This window comes from Rhinoraja longicauda, chromosome 28, assembly GCF_053455715.1.
Source record: "Rhinoraja longicauda isolate Sanriku21f chromosome 28, sRhiLon1.1, whole genome shotgun sequence".
In the NCBI taxonomy this organism is placed as follows: domain Eukaryota; kingdom Metazoa; phylum Chordata; class Chondrichthyes; order Rajiformes; family Arhynchobatidae; genus Rhinoraja; species Rhinoraja longicauda.
In genome coordinates, this window is record NC_135980.1 from 20,842,645 (window position 1) to 20,862,082 (window position 19,438).

The 19,438-nt window shown below is 44.0% G+C and overlaps 1 protein-coding gene across 13 annotated transcripts in view; it reads right to left on the reverse strand.

The window, feature by feature from the left end:
* tcf3a (transcription factor 3a) overlaps positions 1-19,438 on the reverse strand; it is a 149,650-nt gene that overhangs the window by 12,412 nt on the left and 117,800 nt on the right. For 8 of the 13 annotated variants that reach the window (XM_078424210.1, XM_078424211.1, XM_078424205.1 and 5 more), the window contains 7 exons: positions 16,736-16,800; positions 15,841-15,919; positions 14,128-14,201; positions 10,922-11,131; positions 9,151-9,271; positions 7,147-7,309; positions 1,876-2,108 (listed from right to left, as the gene is read on the reverse strand). In XM_078424210.1, the coding sequence (XP_078280336.1) occupies positions 1,876-2,108; positions 7,147-7,309; positions 9,151-9,271; positions 10,922-11,131; positions 14,128-14,201; positions 15,841-15,919; positions 16,736-16,800 (945 nt within the window). The remainder of the gene's footprint in view (positions 1-1,875; positions 2,109-7,146; positions 7,310-9,150; positions 9,272-10,921; positions 11,132-14,127; positions 14,202-15,840; positions 15,920-16,735; positions 16,801-19,438) is intronic. The other 5 variants (XM_078424203.1, XM_078424215.1, XM_078424207.1 and 2 more) reach the window with 3 other exon arrangements.

The window sequence follows — 19,438 nt, forward strand, 5'->3', positions numbered from 1 at the left end:
TGACCCGCTGAGTTCCTCCAGCACTTTTTTTTGTTGCTTTGCTCAAGATTCCAGCATTTGCAGCCTCTTGTGTCTCTAAGTCAGAACTTGGAATTGTAATGTTAAATTAGAGTTGCCAGACGTGTCAGACTGTACAATTCAAGAGTTGTTTTTTTAAAATTTTCAGCCTTGAACATTACCAAGTACGAGGTCAGAATGGAACCAGTGAGTGACGGTGGTTTGGGGACCATCCAAGCTAGGAACAGGAGAGCAGAACACATTTGTTATGACATGGAGCAAAAGCTGGCCGGAAGCAAACAGTCCCAAATCCAAGTTTATAACCAAATGCAAAAGGAACTGTTAAGACAGCTTGAGTGTGTCAAGATTTCCATGCATTTAGAGGACTGAGAGGAGAGGTAAGCAAGAGGAATAAGAGAAGACTACAGGCACCCAAAACCCAAGGCACCCCTGAAAAGGTGCACCAGGAACACACAATAACGAAGCAAAGATGTTGAGGACCAAGGAGGCCGGGTTAACCTAGCAAAGCTAAACACAACCCAATAAGATGAACAAATAGATGATCATCCAGTCATTTCTTTCCTGACATTACTCTTGGAATTTTGTGCTTTTTTGGCGAGTCGAGGCAAGTAAATGTAGCTCTGAGGGTCATCAACATTGATACCTCTCAAAATCAGATTAAGCTTGGGCATACATCGATGAGTGTAGTAGTTAAGGCCGCAAATTAATGCAGTGGTCTAGATGGTAAATTCACTCGCGTTTCCTTTTCGAGGCACGGGATGGGGGAATAAAAATTAAACTCTGGTATCTCGTTGTTGAAAAGCTACGGTGATGCACGATTTTTCCAGTAAATATTAACAATGAACAGCCCAGCACAGGGGGCATACGTTCAGGAGATGTGTGACATGGCGATGTTATCTCGTCTTTTCCCCCTTCTCCCTCAGCTACTTTTTTTCCTCCATCTACTCATCAAAGTGGGTATTCTTGCTTCTGCCAGGAAGCAGCTTATGTGACTAATGCTGCATTGCAACCAAGATCAATCACAACAGGGCGGCACGGTGGCGCAGCAGTAGAGTTGCTGCCTTACAGCGCCAGAGACCCGGGTTTGATCCTGACCACGGGTGCTGTCTGTGCAGAAGTTCACATTCTCCCCCCAGACCTGCGTGGGTTTTCCCCGGGAGCTCCGGTTTCCCCCCAACACGCCAAAGACCTACAGGTTTGGGGGCTAACTCGCTTAGTAAAACTGTAAATTGTCTCCAGTATGTTTCGGATAGTGTTAATGTGCGGGGATCGCTGGTTGGCACAGACTCGGTGTGCTGAAGCGCCTGTTTCCATGCTGTATCTCTAAACTAAACTTCCACACTAAAAGCCTGCAAGGGACAGCAATCGGGGCAGAAATCCTGGTTTACAAATTCACCTTTATTTTCCACGGGTATGGAGGCCAACTTTAGTAAAACACTGAAACCTTCAGTGTTGTTGTCTGGATGGTGTCATGCCACACTAAAGCATTGCCCAACATGTTGTGCAGAATCTCAGATGATGGACTTATTTATTTAGCCATCTAATTTCACCTCTCTGCCTCCTCGTAAAAGAAAAGCAATGCCGGATAATATTTCTGGACCAGACATTACCACCCCATGGGTATTGCTTCACAAACTATTCATAAAGCTTTAAGGTCATAAAATCATCACCAGGAAAGTGATTCAGGAAAGCACAAAACTGAATGTTCATTTGGTATTTTAATTTTCTGCAAAATACCGGGCTTGTGAAACAGGAGCGGCTTGTTGACAGAGGGTAGGGAGGAGAAGCCTCGAGACGTGTTGCATCTCGCAAGTACAGAAGGCCCTACGCCGGGTGATATCACTATGTCCAACTGACCTCTGACTTGTTGTTCCAAGTTGAGAATGACTGACACAGCCTGGTGGAGAATAAGCAGCTTAGTCTGCGGCTTGTCATTGTTAAGGTGGAGTTGACACATGCGTCCAAGTTCCTTGAAGGCCTCATTGATGTCACGCACACGCAGCCGTTCACGGGCATTATTAGCTACTCTCCTCTCCCGCTCCCTCTCTGCCTTTTGCTCTGGGGGAAGGTGTTCATCATCATCTTGACTACTAATCAAAATACAATAAAAACATCCCTCAAGTACAAGCATATCAAGTGAAGGTGATTGAGGCACTTCAAATATCTGAAACAATCAAAAGCATTGCCACACAAAAAATTTAATAATATTACTACAATTAAGACGTTCATGCATTATTTTTGAAGGCTGCAATTCGATAAAACATTTAAAAGCTTGGCTCAATCACAAGTAAAAGATCTGAATAACTAAACTGTTCATCTACCAGCTTGCACATTTTCTCTTTTATAATAAAAACATTTTTTATAGTTTCATACATTAAGGCTGAAACCATTATATCTGAGGGCATTCTTGATAGACATGCACGAGTCTGCACTATAGTTGCCCACAAGCACAGACACCTCAAATTTGTGAAAGTTTGGGTGAAGCTGCAAGACATCATGCCTCGTCTGACTTTGTAACCTCATCGCTGTGTTTCAGGAAAAAAATGCAATTAATTGAAAGTTTGTGACTTACGGACAATCTCGTTCCAAGAGTTTTGTTACATTTTCAAAATATTGACTTTGCGGGAAGCTGTTGAATATATAGAATTGCCAAACTGTAGCTCCAGGAAGGAATTACTACCCCATTGCCATTACATTAAGATGCCTACATCTTCTACAGCTGGCACAGTCCTGAACATTCGCGGATATGGGTGGTTAAATAACTTCCTTGTACTGACATTGATGAAGCCGCATTTGGAGATCAGTTTTGGTCACCCTGCTACAGGAATGATGCCATTAAGCTGGAAAGAGTGCAGAGAAGATTTGAGGATGTTGGCAAAAATGCAAGGGCCTGAGCTATAGGGTTGGGTAAGCTGGGACTTTACTCCTTTGAGCACAAGAGGCTGAGGGGTGATCTTATGGAGGAGTGTAAAAATAAAAATCACGAGGAAAATAATTAGGGTGAATGCAGAGTGTTTTACCCAGCGTCATGGAATAAAGAGCATATAGGCTTACGGTGCTGGTGGAAAGATTTAATAAGAATCTATGGGGCGACTTTTTCAGAGGGCGGTGGGTATATGGAGAGAGAAGATAGTTGAGGGAGGTATTATTACAGCATTTAAAAGACTCTTGGACAAGTACAAGGATACGAATGGTTCAGAGAGATATGGGCCTAACATGGGCAAACGGGACCAGCTCAGATTGAACATCTTGGTCGGCATGGACAGGTTAGGTGGAAGGGCCTGTTTATGTGCTGTTTGACTCTGTTGAATCACACCACGGCTGCCCTAGATGAAGGACAAACTTACATCTACAACAGGAATATAGAGCAAGTCAACCCCATCTACAATATGTTATGCAACACACGACAAGGGACAGGGACTTCCCCTCACAAGGAAACATCCAACTCCTGCTTGCAAGTTCTTCCACACAGAGGGTAATGGCTCCATGGAACAAAGTGCCAGAGGCAGGTACGACTGCACTTGGCTAGAAGTCATTCGAACAGTTGCATGGATAGGAAATATTTAAAAATGATATGGGCCAAACAAGATTACCGAGGACAGGAACCTAATGGATGAACTGGGCCGAAAGGCCCGTTTCGTAGTCGTATAGAGTGGAAACAGGCCCACTTTGCCCACAAAATGCCCCATCTTCACTAATCCCACCTGCCTGCATTTAACCCCAATCCCTCTAAACATGTCCTAACCAAGTACCTGTCTAATTATTTCTTAAATGTTGAGATAGTCCCAACCTCAACTACCTCCTCTGGCAGCTCATTTCATACACCCACCACCCTTTGTGTGAAAAGGTTACCCCTCAGATTCCTATTAAATCTTTTCCTCTTCACCTTAAACCCATGACCTCTTGCTCGATTTCCTTGCTTTACAATTCCGCAAATCTGATTCTTTGCTGCCCCTTTTTAAATTCCAGCACCAAGTGAACCTCCCTAGTTCCTGAAAACTCTACTGATAATTTGATCTTCAGGCTCCAATGCAAGTTGCACAATTCAAGGCCAAATGCCCGCCGATTAAAAATATGTGCAGGATATCAGACAGCTGGCAATGCAGAGGCTCAGCTTGGAACAAATATTTACAGGTGTTAGCGTGGACATCGAGGCCACTGTCCCATCACCTGCTTATTCTGCAGACCTCCAACTAATTCATTCTGGATTAAAATTACGTCACTGACTCACACTTTAATCCCGAGTAAATTATTGATCAAGTGGTACAGCTAGTAGAGCTGCTGTCTCACAGCTTCGATGGCCCGGGTTCGATTCTGACCTCGGCTGCTATCTGTGTGGAGACTGCACAAAAGCTTTTCACTGTACCTCAGTGCACATGACAATAATAAAACTAAACTACACTAAATGTACTCCTCGTGACTACCCGAGGTCTTCCAGGTACGTTTTCTGCCCCTTCCCAAAAATGTGCAGGTTGGTTAATTGGTTAACTGTAAATTGCCCCTCACCCCTGTGTGGGTGAGGGGAGGAGGGGAGCGTTGATGGGAATGTGGGGAGAATTAAATGGATCAGGGTGGGATTAGTGTAAAAATGAATGTTTGATGAATGGCTTGTTTCCATGCTGTATGTCTACTGACAATTAATGAGTTAAAAGTTTATTTTCATTTCATCTGATAGTTTATACTTTGCCAAATGCCAAGGAAAATCAGACTGTTCGCTGTACGATAGTTAAAGCCTTGGAAAAATACCTCATCATCCCTAACCCGACAAATGTCAGATACGTTAACTTGAATATGAAAAGCAGAAATATTTCAATGCCGATTAGTTTTATTTCATACTGGAATAAGTATTTACACAAAGTGGTAGGTGCCTGGAACACTTGCTGGGGGTGGGGGTGGCAGCAGATATGGCCTTGGCATTTAAGATGAACACCTGGCTGCGCAGGGAATGGAGGGGTATGGATCATGTGCAGGCAGATAAGATTAGTTAGGCTTGGCATCATTGTTGGCACAGACGATGTGGGTTAATGAGCCTATTCCTGTGCTGTACCCTTCTATGTGAGATGGACTGCAAAATAATTCCCAATTTATATGCCATTATATGCCACTAGTGGGCACATTCAGTTTAGTTTAAAGATACAGTGCGGAAACAGATCCTTCGGCCCACCGAGTCTGCACCAACCAGCGATACCGCACACCAATACAATCCCACACACATTAGGGACAATTTTTTAACATTTATACCATGCCAATTAACCTACAAACCCGTACGTTTCTGGAGTGTGGGAGGAAACCGAAGATCTCGGAGAAAACCCACGCAGGTCACGGGGAGAACGTACAAACTCAGTACAGACAGCACCCGTAGTCAGGATCGAACCCGGGTCTCTGGCACTGTAAGGTAGTAGCTCTACCGCTGCGCCATCGTGCCACCCGCTACTCCCTCCTGCTTTAAACGCGGGGCACTTAAGAGAATTATTCTGTCCAGCAGCCCACTGATTCTTAATCTTCTTCAGTAATGGGAAAGCATGGTGTCAGAGGTGAGAACCAGTACTCGACGATGAAAAGGTGGTTTGGATCCACTTGAAATCCTTGCATTCAATCCATGTGCACAATGCTCGTTAATTGCAAAGATCCAGCTGAGTGCCTCAAAAAGGAGTTTGCCAATTTCCAGATTGGGGGGGGGGGGGGAAATCAAGTCTTCAAACCTGCTAGCAGTATTTCGTATTTGCTGTGGAGCTCGTTCCATTTGCCACACAGCTGGAGTTTTACAATTCAATTAAGTGGCACTGAATACATCAACTAAACTTAGAAACTCCGAATTAATATCCCAGGCAAACGACTGCTAATCCACATGCACGTCACTGTACCACTCACACTGAAGTAGCTTAATATAGACCTCGAAGAAAAGAAAACTAACGGGAAGGTGGAATACTGTTGCTGCATCTGCAACTCTGTGTTAGGATTTTACAATCTAGGAGATTTAGCTGCATAATCAACAAGTCTTACCTCTAAATTCTAAATTCCATGGAACATGCATATTGTCATGTAAAGACACAACGTGCTGGAGTAACTCAGAGGGCCAGGCACCATCTCTGGAGAAGGTGGCTAGGTGACGTCTTGGGTAGGGACTTCTTCAGACCAAATGAAAGAGGGTCCAGGTCCAAAACATCATCTGTCCATGTTCTTTTTTCTCAGTCTCGTTTATCATATTGTTTACAGTGTTACTATGTTTACATATTCTGTTGTGCTGCTGCAAGTAAGAATTTCATTGTTCTAACTGGGACCTATGACAATAAAACACTCTTGTATCTCGACTCTTCTCCAGGGATGCTGCCTGACCCGCTGAGTTACTCCAGCACTTTTTGCTTTTCCTTGGTAAACCAGCTTCTGCAGTTCCTTGTTTCTGCATATTGCCATATGTCCATGGAACCGATGCACTACAATGTTGTGAACGAGATTATGCACTGTATCTTTCTTTCCCTCTACTCCACCTATTGTACTTGACTTTGACTTGATTGTATTTATAAAATGACACATCCGAGCTGTTTGGATAGCATGCAAAACATAGCTTCTCACTGTCCTTTGGTACAAGTGACAATAATAAACTTAAACCTAAAATATCTGCCGAACAAGTTATCAGAAACACATTAAGGGAAAAGGTATTCACTATTTCTAGTACAAATATGACAGCTTATGAATGTGCAATTTCCTGAATGCCTTCATTAATAGTGATGTTATATTATGCACTTATCCCCATGCCCTTATCCTACGTTGATAAAGTGGGCACTTACCATAGTGTGGGCCTCATGTGTTTGGTTTGGAACCAGCTTCCAATAAAAGTCTGAATTAAATAATTAACATTTTGTGAGCAATGTTATTGACAGCTCACCATGTGGCCAAAATAGATTTTTCTTAAAAGACCGGACAGAACTCGAAGCCTTGCTGACTTTACCCAAACTTTCCACAAATGTTCATTTACAATGATGATGATGTACTCCAAGAATTATAGGGGGAAAAAAAACAATTTCAATTTACACCTATGATTTTGCTTAATAGTCTCTGTTCTAACGAATACATTTGTAAAGGAATAGTAGATTGCAATCAAGTTTTCAAGGACAAAGAGGCTAATACCTTGTTCTTGACGCCCTAGATGACATTTTGGAATCTTTCCTCTCGTCATCAGATTTGTCTTCCGAACCCGAAGAATTGTGATTTTCATCATCCTCCTTGTCCTCCCGTTTTATATCTGCAGCAGACTGGCTGGCATTTGATCGCTGCAGACCACTGGTCATCCCTGTGGAAGGATGAGGATCAAAGACGCTACATAATCCGAGCAATCAACCAGAGAGTCAGAGAGAAAAGAGACCGTGGAATTCTGGAGTAAAAAAAAAAAAACCCCCACAAACTACTGGCAGAACTCGGCAGGTCAGGCAGCATCTGTGGAGGTGAAGGGGTGGTTGACATTTCGGGCTGTGACCTTGCATTAGGACAGAGTATAGAGGGGTATAAAGAGAGGAGGGTGAGGAGCAAAGATACTAGAGGAACAAGATAGACCACTCGACCCTAAAAACCGTAGTACGTCATGGCGCCATTTTAGTAGGCAGAAACTTGCAGAAACATTTTAAAAGAAAAATAACAAAAATCTGCGAATTGATAGATGATATATTCTGCATTTTAATGGTATCATCTCACATACTGTTCCCCCAAAACACTGATTACACTGCGAGAGGCATAGCGAACGCCGGGTTTTGCCTACTAAAATGGCTCCTTTGCGTACTACACTTCAGTATAGGCGATTTCAACGGAGTGGTTCATCTTGTTTCTCTAGTATCTTTGGTGAGGAGTGAGGCAGGGACTGCCAGCTGGCAGACATTAGGTAGAACCCGGGGGGGGGGGGGGGGGGGGGGGGGGGGGGGGGGGTCAGATTTAACCGGTGGGAAGGGGAATAAAACTGGGTACACAATGAACTGCAGATGTTGGAATGTTGCGCAGAACACAAAGCACTGGGTCAGGCAGCATCTCTGGAGGACACGGATTCTGAAGTATCCCAACTTAAAACACCACCTATTCATGTCCTTCAGAGGTGCTGTCTGATCTGCTGCGTTACTCCAGCACCTTGTATTCTATGACTGAAACTGGGTAATGAGATGATAGGAAGCAGCATGGAGATTGTGGGCTATCTGAAATGTAAAAATTCTATGTTCATACCATTGGGATGCAGGTTATCCAGGTGGAGCAAATGGTGTTGTTTAGACGTTGGGACCTACGAAGTCAAGTTCAGTACCAATCCTCCAAGATATTGAAAGAACATAGCATGACCCACGTTTACAACAAGCCCACAATTATTGCATGCGATATAAACATTGACTTGTTGGAGAATGTCATAAAGAAGGGTCCCAACCCGAAATATCATTTGTCCATTCCTTCCACAGATGCTGCCTGACTTGCTGAGTTCCTCCAGCACTTTATGTTTTGCTCTTGATTTCAGCATCTGTGGCTCTTTGCGTCCCCTCTTTGGAGTATGCCTTCGACACAAAGCTGTTTACCCCTCCACCCCTCCCCCCATAAAAAAGGGAGCCAAATTATCTCCACACAATTCGTTTTCTTACCCGGAGGTTGAGAAGAGACTTGATAGATATACAATAATGAGGGGCATAGATAGGGTAGACAAAACCTTTTCCTCCCAGGATGGCCTTAGAGGGCATAACTATAAGCTGAGAGGAAGAAGTTTAATGGAGATTCAGGAGGAAAGTTATTTTTAAACAGAGTGGTGGGGGTCTGGAACGCTTTTCCAAGGGCGATGGTGGAGGCAGATATGATAGAGGCATTTAAGCGACTTTTAAGTCGGCACATGGAAGTGCAGAGAATAAAAGGATATGGATCATGTGAAGGCGGACGACTTTTTTGTTGCAATTCCTTGCAATTTCTTTTTAAATTGGTCTTTGACTTCATCTCCCAGATGCATAGCTGAGATCGGGACTGAATGGGACCTTAACGATGATGCATCAAGCAGAGATGTCCAAACACCAAGCCCTTTCACAAAATCATTCCACAAATGAGCATTCACCTTGAAGGAAACAAGCACCCAAGGAAAATATATGGATGGGATTTATATTAATACACGTGCACACTGACCGCTGTAGGTTTCTGGAGGACGGTTGAGGTCCGACAGTGCAGTTGACTGTGATGGCAGTACACGGTTCGGTAGACCACTCGGGTTGGAAGATATTCCCGAGCCTTCTTCATGAGCTCCAACCTAGATCCGAAGACAACACGTGTTTAGCTATCCAAAGGCTCGCGCGAGAAATGAAAACAAAAAGAGAGCAAAATTGACCCCGGGAATATGATCATTTGACCACGGCCTCAGCTCAAGACCTTGCTAAAGACCAAAATTCCGATTGTTCAGGCAGATATGTTAGAGGCATTTAAGAGACTTTTAGAAAAGCACTTGGAAGTGCAGAGAATAAAAGGATGTGGATCATGTGCAGGCAGACGACTTTTTTGTAAACCAGTATCTGCAATTCCTTGCAATTCTTTAAAAAATGGTCTTTGACTTCATCTCAGCTTCCAGTCCCCCCATTACAGAAAGGATGTGGAGGCTTTAGAGAGAAGTGCAGAAGAGGTTTACTAGAAATGTTGTTTCGATTAGTGAATATTAGCTATAAGGAGAGGTTGGACAAACTTAATTTTCTTCTCTGGAACATTGGTGGCCGAGGTGATGCCTGATGGAAGTATATACAATTATGATGGGGACAGATAAGGTAAATAGTCAGAACCTTTTTCCCAGGGTAAAATATATCTAATACGGAAGGGCACAGCTTTAAGGTGCGAAGGGCAAAGTTTAACGATGTGTGGGGCATGGCTTTTTTTTTTTTTTTTACATAGAGTGGTGGATTAAAAAAAAATTGACATAGAGTTTTACGTGGATGGTGGTGGAGGCAGACACAAGCGTATCTATCATTTGAGGCTTTTGGATAGGCACTTGGATTACGCAGGGAATGGAGGGATGTGGATCATGTGCAAGCAGAGATTAATTTAACTTGGCATCATATTCGGCAACGAGCCAGTTTCTGTGCTGTACTGTTCTAGGTTCAATGACTCTATGGATCTCAATTTTCCCAACGCTCACTGGAATTCACCATCTATTTTAAATTAGCTGTCACTAATTCGGAACATCTGCCTCCTGGATCTAGACGTCCAGGAGGGAAACATCCACCTTCCACCAAACAAACCCCTCAGAATACACACCAACAAGATTGTCTCTCGGTCTCCTAAACTCGTATCTAAAAAATCTGCCGCTTGCTTAACCAATGTTGCTTTGAAGACTAAAGCACCAATCCTCAGAGACTTTATATGCTCACTGTAAGCATCTCAACACATCAGATCCCAAGGCTATCAATACACAAAAGGGATAATTTCACTTAAAGACAACCATCAATACACAAAAGGGATAATTTCACTGAAAGAGGCACAGAAGTTTGAAAACTCATGCCTTCAGATTAAGGGACAATTTCTTCCCACCAGTTATCAGGAAACTGAACTGTCCTCTCATCTGCATGAGAGCAATCCTGTCCACCCATCTATCTCATTGGAGACCTTTAAACCACCTTTATCTTGCACTGAATGCAGTACCCTTTATCCACTGTGGACGGCTTGATAGTATTTATGGATAGTTTATTTCTTTGAGTGGATTGCACTCAAACATTCTTTTTTCACTGTACCTTGGCATACCTGGACAATAATAAATTAAACTACGCACTGCTTGGAGATAACAATAAACTAAACTTGTAGATAGCAATAACTAGAATAAGTCCCACACACAAAAGTCATTGAGAGACAACCAGCGTGGCAAAATAAACGGGCCGACTTTGCGTAGTATCGCGATCGAGGGAGAACAACCACTCACCATGGAATGCCGGTTGGCTGAGAGCAGGACTGGGGGTGTATATCCGGCACTTATACCTCCGACCGGCCCATTGTGCAACGGTCCAATCATCACATGCAAGTCACTGTGGTTGTTACCAGGCATAGCTGGTGCTGGTCCGACAGCGTGACTCCGCAGCACATGAATGGCATCGTCCAGTCGGTCTAGTCGATCCTCCATCTTATTCTGCTGCTTGGAAAAGATACGCAATGCTCAACGCATTTATAAACAAGAGGAAAAGTGCAGCTCTAATCATTCTGACCAGCTGGAATTAAAAGATCAAATATTTCATTTATCGGAAGTGTACGATTTAAATTTCTTGTGTTTTTTTTACACACACACATCATTCTTTATCAAAAGTAACTCAGCGGTTCAGGCAGCATCTGCGGAGGGAATGGATAGGTGACGTTCGGGCTGGGACCCTTCTTCAGATTGATGGACGCTGGAAAGAATGCTGGAAAGAGGTGGGGTGGGACAAAGCCTGCAAGTGATAGGTGGATACAGGTGAGGAGGATGGGGTTGTTGGCAATGTAGGATTTGTGTAAATGGGTGCATCATTGTTGGTGATTTCTCCTTATCTTTCACCCTTGTCTCCTGTTGACCTCTAGCCTTTTCACTTAAGTCAAGTCAAGTTTATTTGTCACATACATATACAAGATGTGCAGTGAAATGAAAGTGGCAATGCCTGCAGATTGTGCTAAACTACAAAACAGAATAGAAAAAAAATGTTTTTAACACAAAAAATAAATTAATACAGTAAATTAAATTAGTCCCTGGTGATATGAGAGTTAACAGTCCTGATGGCCTGTGGGAAACATAGAAAATAGGTGCAGGAGTAGGCCATTCGGCCCTACGAGCCTGCACCGCCATTCAATATGATCATGGCTGATCATCCAACTCAGTATCCTGTACCTGCCTTCTCTCCATACCCCCTGATCCCTTTAGCCACAAGGGCCACATCTAACTCCCTCTTAAATATAGCCATTGAACTGGCCTCAACTACCTTCCGAGGCCAATAAACATGTATCCAGCTATCAATTGCCTGGCATTTTCCTGCCCCCATCTCTTTTCCAGCTTCCTCCCTCCCACCAATCAATATGATGTCTGAAGAACATCTACCCATGTCCTTAAAAGATGCTGCCTGACCTGCTGAGTTTTTCTAGCACTATGTTCTGCACTAGATTCCAGCACCTGTAGATGCTTGCGTCTACCTATTCCGTATAAAAAGATTTATTACAGTAAAGTAGGAGGCAATTGCACCTCAAGTTTGTAAAACATTTCAGGGTGTCTTGTTATCTTAAGAGATGCTATGTGAAATCGCAGGGCAAAAATATTTTAAGGGATGTCAATGATTAGAAGGCAGAGCTTTAAGGTGAGAGGGGCAAAATTTAATGGAGATGTATGGGGCAAGCTTTTTTTAAAACGGAGTGGTGGTGGAGACAATACAATAGTGATGTTTAAGAGGCTTTTAGATGGGCACGTATATATGCAGGGAATGGAGGGATATTGATCACATATAGGCAGATCGGTTTAGTTTATCGTGGTGTCATGTTCCGCACTGACACAGTGGGCCGAAGGGCCTGTTCCTGTGCTCTTCTATGTTCTAAGACATTTGAAACCAAGGAGGAAAGTGGTGGAGAGGCAAGAATGGGGTACGGTCAAGAGGGAACATGGCAATGATGTCCAACAGACACTGGATGTACTTGAGAGAATCAGTCGCAAACCCGTGCCAAATTTAGAGCCAGGATGTTGTGTGTTCTCCATTGTGGGCTTGGTGGAACCGTTAGAGGCAGGATACTGAAGGACACGAGTATGTAGTTTAACTAATTCATCAGAGTTCAGCTGGTGAAACGATACAATACAACTTTATTTATCCCAGCAGGGAAATTGGTCTGCCACGAGTGATAAAACACAACAGGATACATGAAATTAGAGTGACGAGTGGAAAGTGCAGGATTAGGGATGTGCAAAGATTGGGGAGAGGGGGAAGGGGAGTCAGTCTACCCCATGACAGAAGGGGAAGGAGTTGTACAGTTTGATAGCCACAGGGAAGAAGGATCTCCTGTGGCGTTCTGTGCTGCATCTTGGTGGAACCAGTTTGTTGCTGAAGGTGCTCCTCAGGTTGACCAGTGTGTCATGGAGGGGGTGAGCTGTATTGTCCAAGATGCTCCGCAGTTTGAGGAGCATCCTCCTCTCCAAGACCATCTCCAGTGAAGATGGGGATGTGGCTATGGCATTACCAATGGTGGCATATGCAGGGAAAGGGGTCAGAGGTGAAAGGCCAACAGGAGGATGTCCAGGTTAGGGAACTTTGTGCTGAAGTCAAGTGCTGAAGAGAGTAGGGAGCAACAGGAACTAAGGTGGGTTGTGAGGGAGAATGTGGGCAGGTGGCAGAAAGAGGACGTGCATCCAGAACTGAAGGTGGAGGAGGTAATTCAGGGCCAAGTAGGTTACTGAGGTGCCCCCGAGCCAGATTTGAGGTGGTAGGGTGTCTACCAGCCACGTGTGTAGATGGTGGACAGAAACCAAACAGGCAGCTTTAGTTTTAGCAACGCAAAACAAAAGTAAAGATGCTTTAAATATAAAAGTGAAGGTTTAATTCTTTAGCTATACAGTGCAAGATATGAGGAACAACTTTTGAGTGCCAGACTCAAGAGATATGCATAGGTCTCACAGGAGACACAGTGCAGAAGAACAAGTGGGGACATCAGAATCTGGGTTCAAATGACAAGTTGTATGAACTCGGCTTTTCATTACTTGAAGGTTGAGGCAGCTGAAAATGAAATTTTAATTGGAAAAGTTTTGAATAGACATGGGGCTCCACAAGGTTAATAAGGGGCAACTATTCCTTCAGGCAGGAGAATCAGAACAAAGAGCTGGACTGCTTCGGAAAGATGGTGCATCTTGTGCAGCATGGACGCTTTGGGCTGAAGGGCCCGTTTCCATGCTGTACAAGTCTGACATATTATAGAAGAGAACAATAACAAAAGCCACAAAACACCACAGGTTTGTTTTCCTCTTCAGATATTATTTTTGAAGAGCTCTCTTAATAATTGTCAAACAAAATAGTCAATGAAGGGGTTGAGTGCAGTTTGTATGTTCTCTTCCAAACAATGTTATTGTTGTATTAAATTTTTGCACTGCGCAGATTTAACATTTCAAATTAAAGTTAATCACGAAAATCCTACCAGGTTATGTAGCGTCCCTTCGTAACTTGGTGACATTGCACCCTGGGCCCCACCTCTCGACCACTGACCTGAACCTGCAAAGTGACAAAGGCAATCAGTTTTATTCAAATAAACAGCCGTAAAAGATCTAATGTTAGAGTGAAGCCACATATAAACTGGAGGAACAGCACCTCTTATTCAGCAGTCTGAAGAAGTCAAGTCAATTTTATTTGTATAGCACATTTAAAAACAACCCACGTTGACCAAAGTGCTGTACATCTGTTTAGGTACTAAGGAAAAAATGAAACATACAGTAGCACACAAACATAACAGCACATACAAAACAGTTCACAGCGCCTCCTCAATGGGCCTCAAACGCTAGGGAGTAGAAATAGGTTTTGAGCCTGGACTTAAAGGAGTCGATGGAAGGGGCAGTTCTGATGGGGAAAGGGATGCTGTTCCACAGTCTAGGAGCTGCAACCGCAAAAGCGCGGTCACCCCTGAGCTTAAGCCTAGACCGCGGGATAGTGAGTAGCCCCAAGTCGGCCGACCTGAGGGACCTGGAGTTAGAGAGGTGGGTTAGAAGATTTTTGATGTGGGGGGGGGGGGAATGTCCATTTAGGGCTTTATATGTGAATAGGAGGAGCTTGAAGTTGATTCTGTACCGTACAGGGAGCCAGTGGAGAGAGGCCAGAATCGGCGTGATGTGGTCCCTTTTACGGGTACCCGTCAGGAGTCTCGCTGCGGCGTTTTGGACCAGTTGCAGGCGGGACAGGGATGATTGGCTGATCCCAGTGTATAGGGAGTTGCAGTAGTCTAGGCGGGAGGAAATGAAAGCGTGAATGGTTTTTTCAGTGTCGTCGAATTGGAGGAAAGGTTTGATTTTAGCTATGGTTCGAAATTGGAAGAAGCTGGCTTTTACCACAGCGTTGACCTGAAACAACACCTATGCACGTTCTCCTGAGATGCTACCTGACCCACTAAGCTACTCCAGTACTCCGTGTCTTCTTGTGTAAACCTGCAGTTCCTTGTTTCGACATTTCCGGAATCTGCAGTTCCTTGCGTCTCCTACAAAATCTCCAGCAGGTACAGTTTCAGTTTTGAACACTGGGTGGTGCTATCGTACCATTTTCCTCAACAGTACGATACGATAAAACTTTATTCACCCCACCCCCCCAAGAGGGAAATTGGTCTGCCAACAGTCACAACACAGGGTACACGAAACCTTAAAATTAAAAGTGAAAACAAAAAGAAAAAGACAAGCGACTATCGGCTGGCTGCCGTGTGCACAGTGCCGTCACCGGAACGAACGAACAAACAAACAAACAAACGAACAAACGAACGCAGACTTAGCCCCTGGACAGAGGATTCCAAACTACAGTGCCCCCCCCCCCCCCCCCGGTCCTCCATTGTTCTTCACGGCAGTCGCCCACGCCGGACCCCCATTGCCCCCCCCCCCCCCTCATCGTGGCGGCTCACGCTGCTGTCGTTGCTCCTCCGGCCCAGTCAGGCCTCGCCGTCCAGCTTCTCCGGCGAGTCGGGCGTGTTTTGGTCTGTGGTGGCTCCCCGGGACCCTCCCACTGCGCGCACGTGGCACCCCAGGGCACCGGGGAAAGCAGCTGTACTATTTTATTTATAGAGGCACAGCAATGAACAATTTGCAGAGAGAAAAAAAAATATTTCTGTACATAGAGACCTCATCTTGGAGACTGGGAGGAGAAATACCATAAATACCTGCGATGGCCTCTGGCGAACCGGCCGGTGTGGATGGATTTGAATGGAAGTTATTGCTGGTATGGTCTGGTGAATAGATCTGAAAAATAGGCACGGGCCAAAAACTGAGTTTAGTTCAGGGATGCAACACAGAAACAGGCTCTGCGGCCCATCGAGTTCACGCTGACCAATGATCCACCCATTCACCTTAGCTCTATGTTATACCACTTTCTCACCCACTTCCGACACACTAGGTATTTATTTCACAAAATGCTGGAGTAACTCAGCAGGTCAGGCAGCATCTCAGGAGAGAAGGAATGGGTGATGTTTCGGGGGAAATTTACGGAGGCCAATTAACCCACAAATACGCACGTCTTTGGGATGCGTGAGGAAGCTAGAACACCCGGAGGAAACCCACGCGTTCACAGGGAGAACGTGCAAACTCCCCACAGACAACACCCGACCGAGGTCAGGATCAAGCCCGGGTCTCTGGCGCTGTGAGGCAACCGATCTACTGTACAGTTAAGCTGTCCATTTTTAATACAAGGACACCATCCACTCAACTACATCTTCAAATGTTAAATAAACACTGAATACCAATACCATACCGAAACCTATCACTTGCCGGTCTTTGTCCTGCTCCCACCTCTCCTCAGTTTTCTCCCCCCTAGTACAATCAATCTAAAGAAGGCTCTCGGCCTAAAACCTATCCACGTGCTCCAGAGATGCTGCCTGACCCACTGAGTTACTCAGTACTTTGTGTCTTTTTAAGATAGAAGAAATTTGGATGGCAAACCTTTCAAATATTCTAATTTAGGCCACGTAAAAAATTCACGTGCATGCATTAAACCAGGTTCATGTTAGTGAGAGTATTAATTAAACGCTTACTTTAATGAGACTCATTAGACCAGCTTACCGAAGCTAGAGCTTTTCCGAGGGCATCACAGGTCTGGGGACTGCCAGTTGAGCTTCCTCTGTTACCTAGAACCAGAACAGATAAAAACCACCTCTTAGACCACTGAGAGAAATACTATAAATCCATAAGTTCTAGGAGCAGAATTAAGCCATTCGGCCCATCAAGTCTACTCCGTCATTCAATTGTGGCTGGTCTATCTTTCCGCCTCAACTCCATTCTCCTGCCTTCTTCCCATAACCCCAGACAACCATACTAATCAAGAACCTGTTAATCACTGCTGTAAAAATATCCATCAACTTGGCCTCCACAGCCACCTGTGTCAATGGATTCCACAGATTCACCCACTGACCAAAGAAATTCCTCCTTAAGATATACCTGTTAATAGGAAACAGTTGATATCTTATTCCATGGTCAACGTTGTAAGTGACATTCAGAAAAAACCTCCACACTGGTCTTTCATGCCTATAAAAACATAACCACTCCTATGTCTGATTCACACGTCCTTGTGATCACAACACACGTGTTTATCTAAACATTATATATTCAATCGTCCATTTCATACCAAATAATTTATTTCATTCAAATTCAAGTCATGTTTAGTGCAGAAACAAGGAACTGCAGGTGCTGGTTTGCAAAAGTAAAAGGATACAAAGTGCTGGAGTAACTCAGCAGATCAGACATCATCTCAGGAGAACATAGATAGATGATAATTCGGGTCGGGACCTTCTTCAGACTAAACTCGAAACATCACCTATTTGTGTTCTCCACAGATGCTGCCTGTCCTACTGTATTATTCCAGCACTTTGTGTTCACCCCCCCCTCCCCTCCCTCCTCCACTCCTCTTCTTTCCCCCCCCCCCCCCCAACTCCTCTTCTTCCCCCCCCCCCCCCCCCCCCCAAGTCATGCTTACTCATGAGCATCCAAAAACAAAGCGGTTCAAATTGGTTAACCAGGTTTTACAAATCATGAACCGATTAACGCAAATTCCTGGACAAGTTGGAAGAGTTCTAGTTTTGATGGTTTTAATCCATCCTGACTAGACCCCAATTTCAAAGTTCAAACATCTACACAGAAGGACAACCACAAAATGAAATCTTCTACGAGTGAGAGAGATGAATATAATTGTAGTGAAAGTACTCAATTAAAGAAGTCTGGATTGATTGATTGAAAGACAGCTTGGAAACAAGTCCTTCGACCCAATGGGTCCATGTTGACCGATCACCCGTGCACACTAGTTCTATGTTATCCCACTTTCTCATCCACTCAACACACTAGGGACAACTTAGAGGCCAATTAACCTACAAACAAACTTTGGGATGTGGGAGGAAATCAGAGCACCCGGTGGAAACCCACATGGTTACCAGAGGGAGAACGTGCAAACTCCACCCAAAATCAAGATTGAATCGAGGTCTCGGCTGCTGTGAGGCAGCAGCTCCACCAGCTTCACACAAAAAGTCACGTTGACAATCAGAGACACTGCCGAGAACTTAGAAAAGTTTAATGCAAGTTTATTTGGTGGATCAACGCTCCACGCCTTGTGACTAACAATCCTTATACAAGGGGGAATCAAGATCTTTAAGCACAATGTTTAATGAAAAAGGAAATTATAAATGGATACGTCTGTACAAGACTCCCACAACTCTCAACCATTGCCCATTATTCAACTTCAGCCTCATTAACTCCAACCAAAATGCAGCAGGGGGTAAAGAAGATTGCTAATGAAGAGTCTTCTACCCAGAGTAGGGGAATCAAGAACCAGAGGACAAGGATTTAAAGTGAAAGGGGAAAGATTTAATAGGAACCAGAGGGGCAAATATTTCACTCAGAGATTGGTGGGGTATATTGAGCGAACTGCCAGAGGAAGTAGATAAGGCAGGTACAATAACAGTATTTAAAGGACATTTGCAAAGATACACAGATAGGAAAGCTTTAGAGGGATATGGGTGAAATGGGTTTAGTTTGGACAGGGCATCTTCGTCGGCATGGGCGAGTTGGGCCAAAGGGCTCATCTATGTGCTGTTTGACTTTAGGACTCTAAATCTACATTGGAATAACATAATTCTTATGCTGCACGAGAATGGGGTTGAGGGGAAAAATAGATCTCCCACGATCAAATGATAGAGCAAACCCAATGGGCCAAATGGCCAAATTCTGCTCCAATGTCTTATGATCTTATATGTTGAGTGTGAACAGGTGATCAATGGTTGGCATGGACTCAGTGGGCCGATAGATCTGTTTCCACGCTGTATCTTTGAATCAAAAATACAAAGGACGACTAATAAGAGAGATACCTACGGTTAATAGTTGGTGACCTGGATGGGTGTGCAAACATCATGCCTCTCAACATGGAGTTGGCAATGCCACAGAAAATTGTAACACAACATAAATTGAATACAACGCCAAAGATATTGCTAAAGGAACCATGTAATTCTATGTAACATTAAACTTGTAAGACAGCCCATAAATCCAAGAGTAGTCTTTTCCTCCACAGCTGGCAGTACAAGACATGATCAAATTCTTCAAACCATGAACTCATTGACCACAGAAATGTCAACCAATCTGTCTCTAATGCAGAAAGTAGTACTTGCATTTGAAAATTATTATTTGGGTTCGACGTATATGTTTGTCAAATTCACTGAATGGTGCAACAGGACTGCTTGCTATTTCTACATGAGATATATATATATATATATAATTAAAATT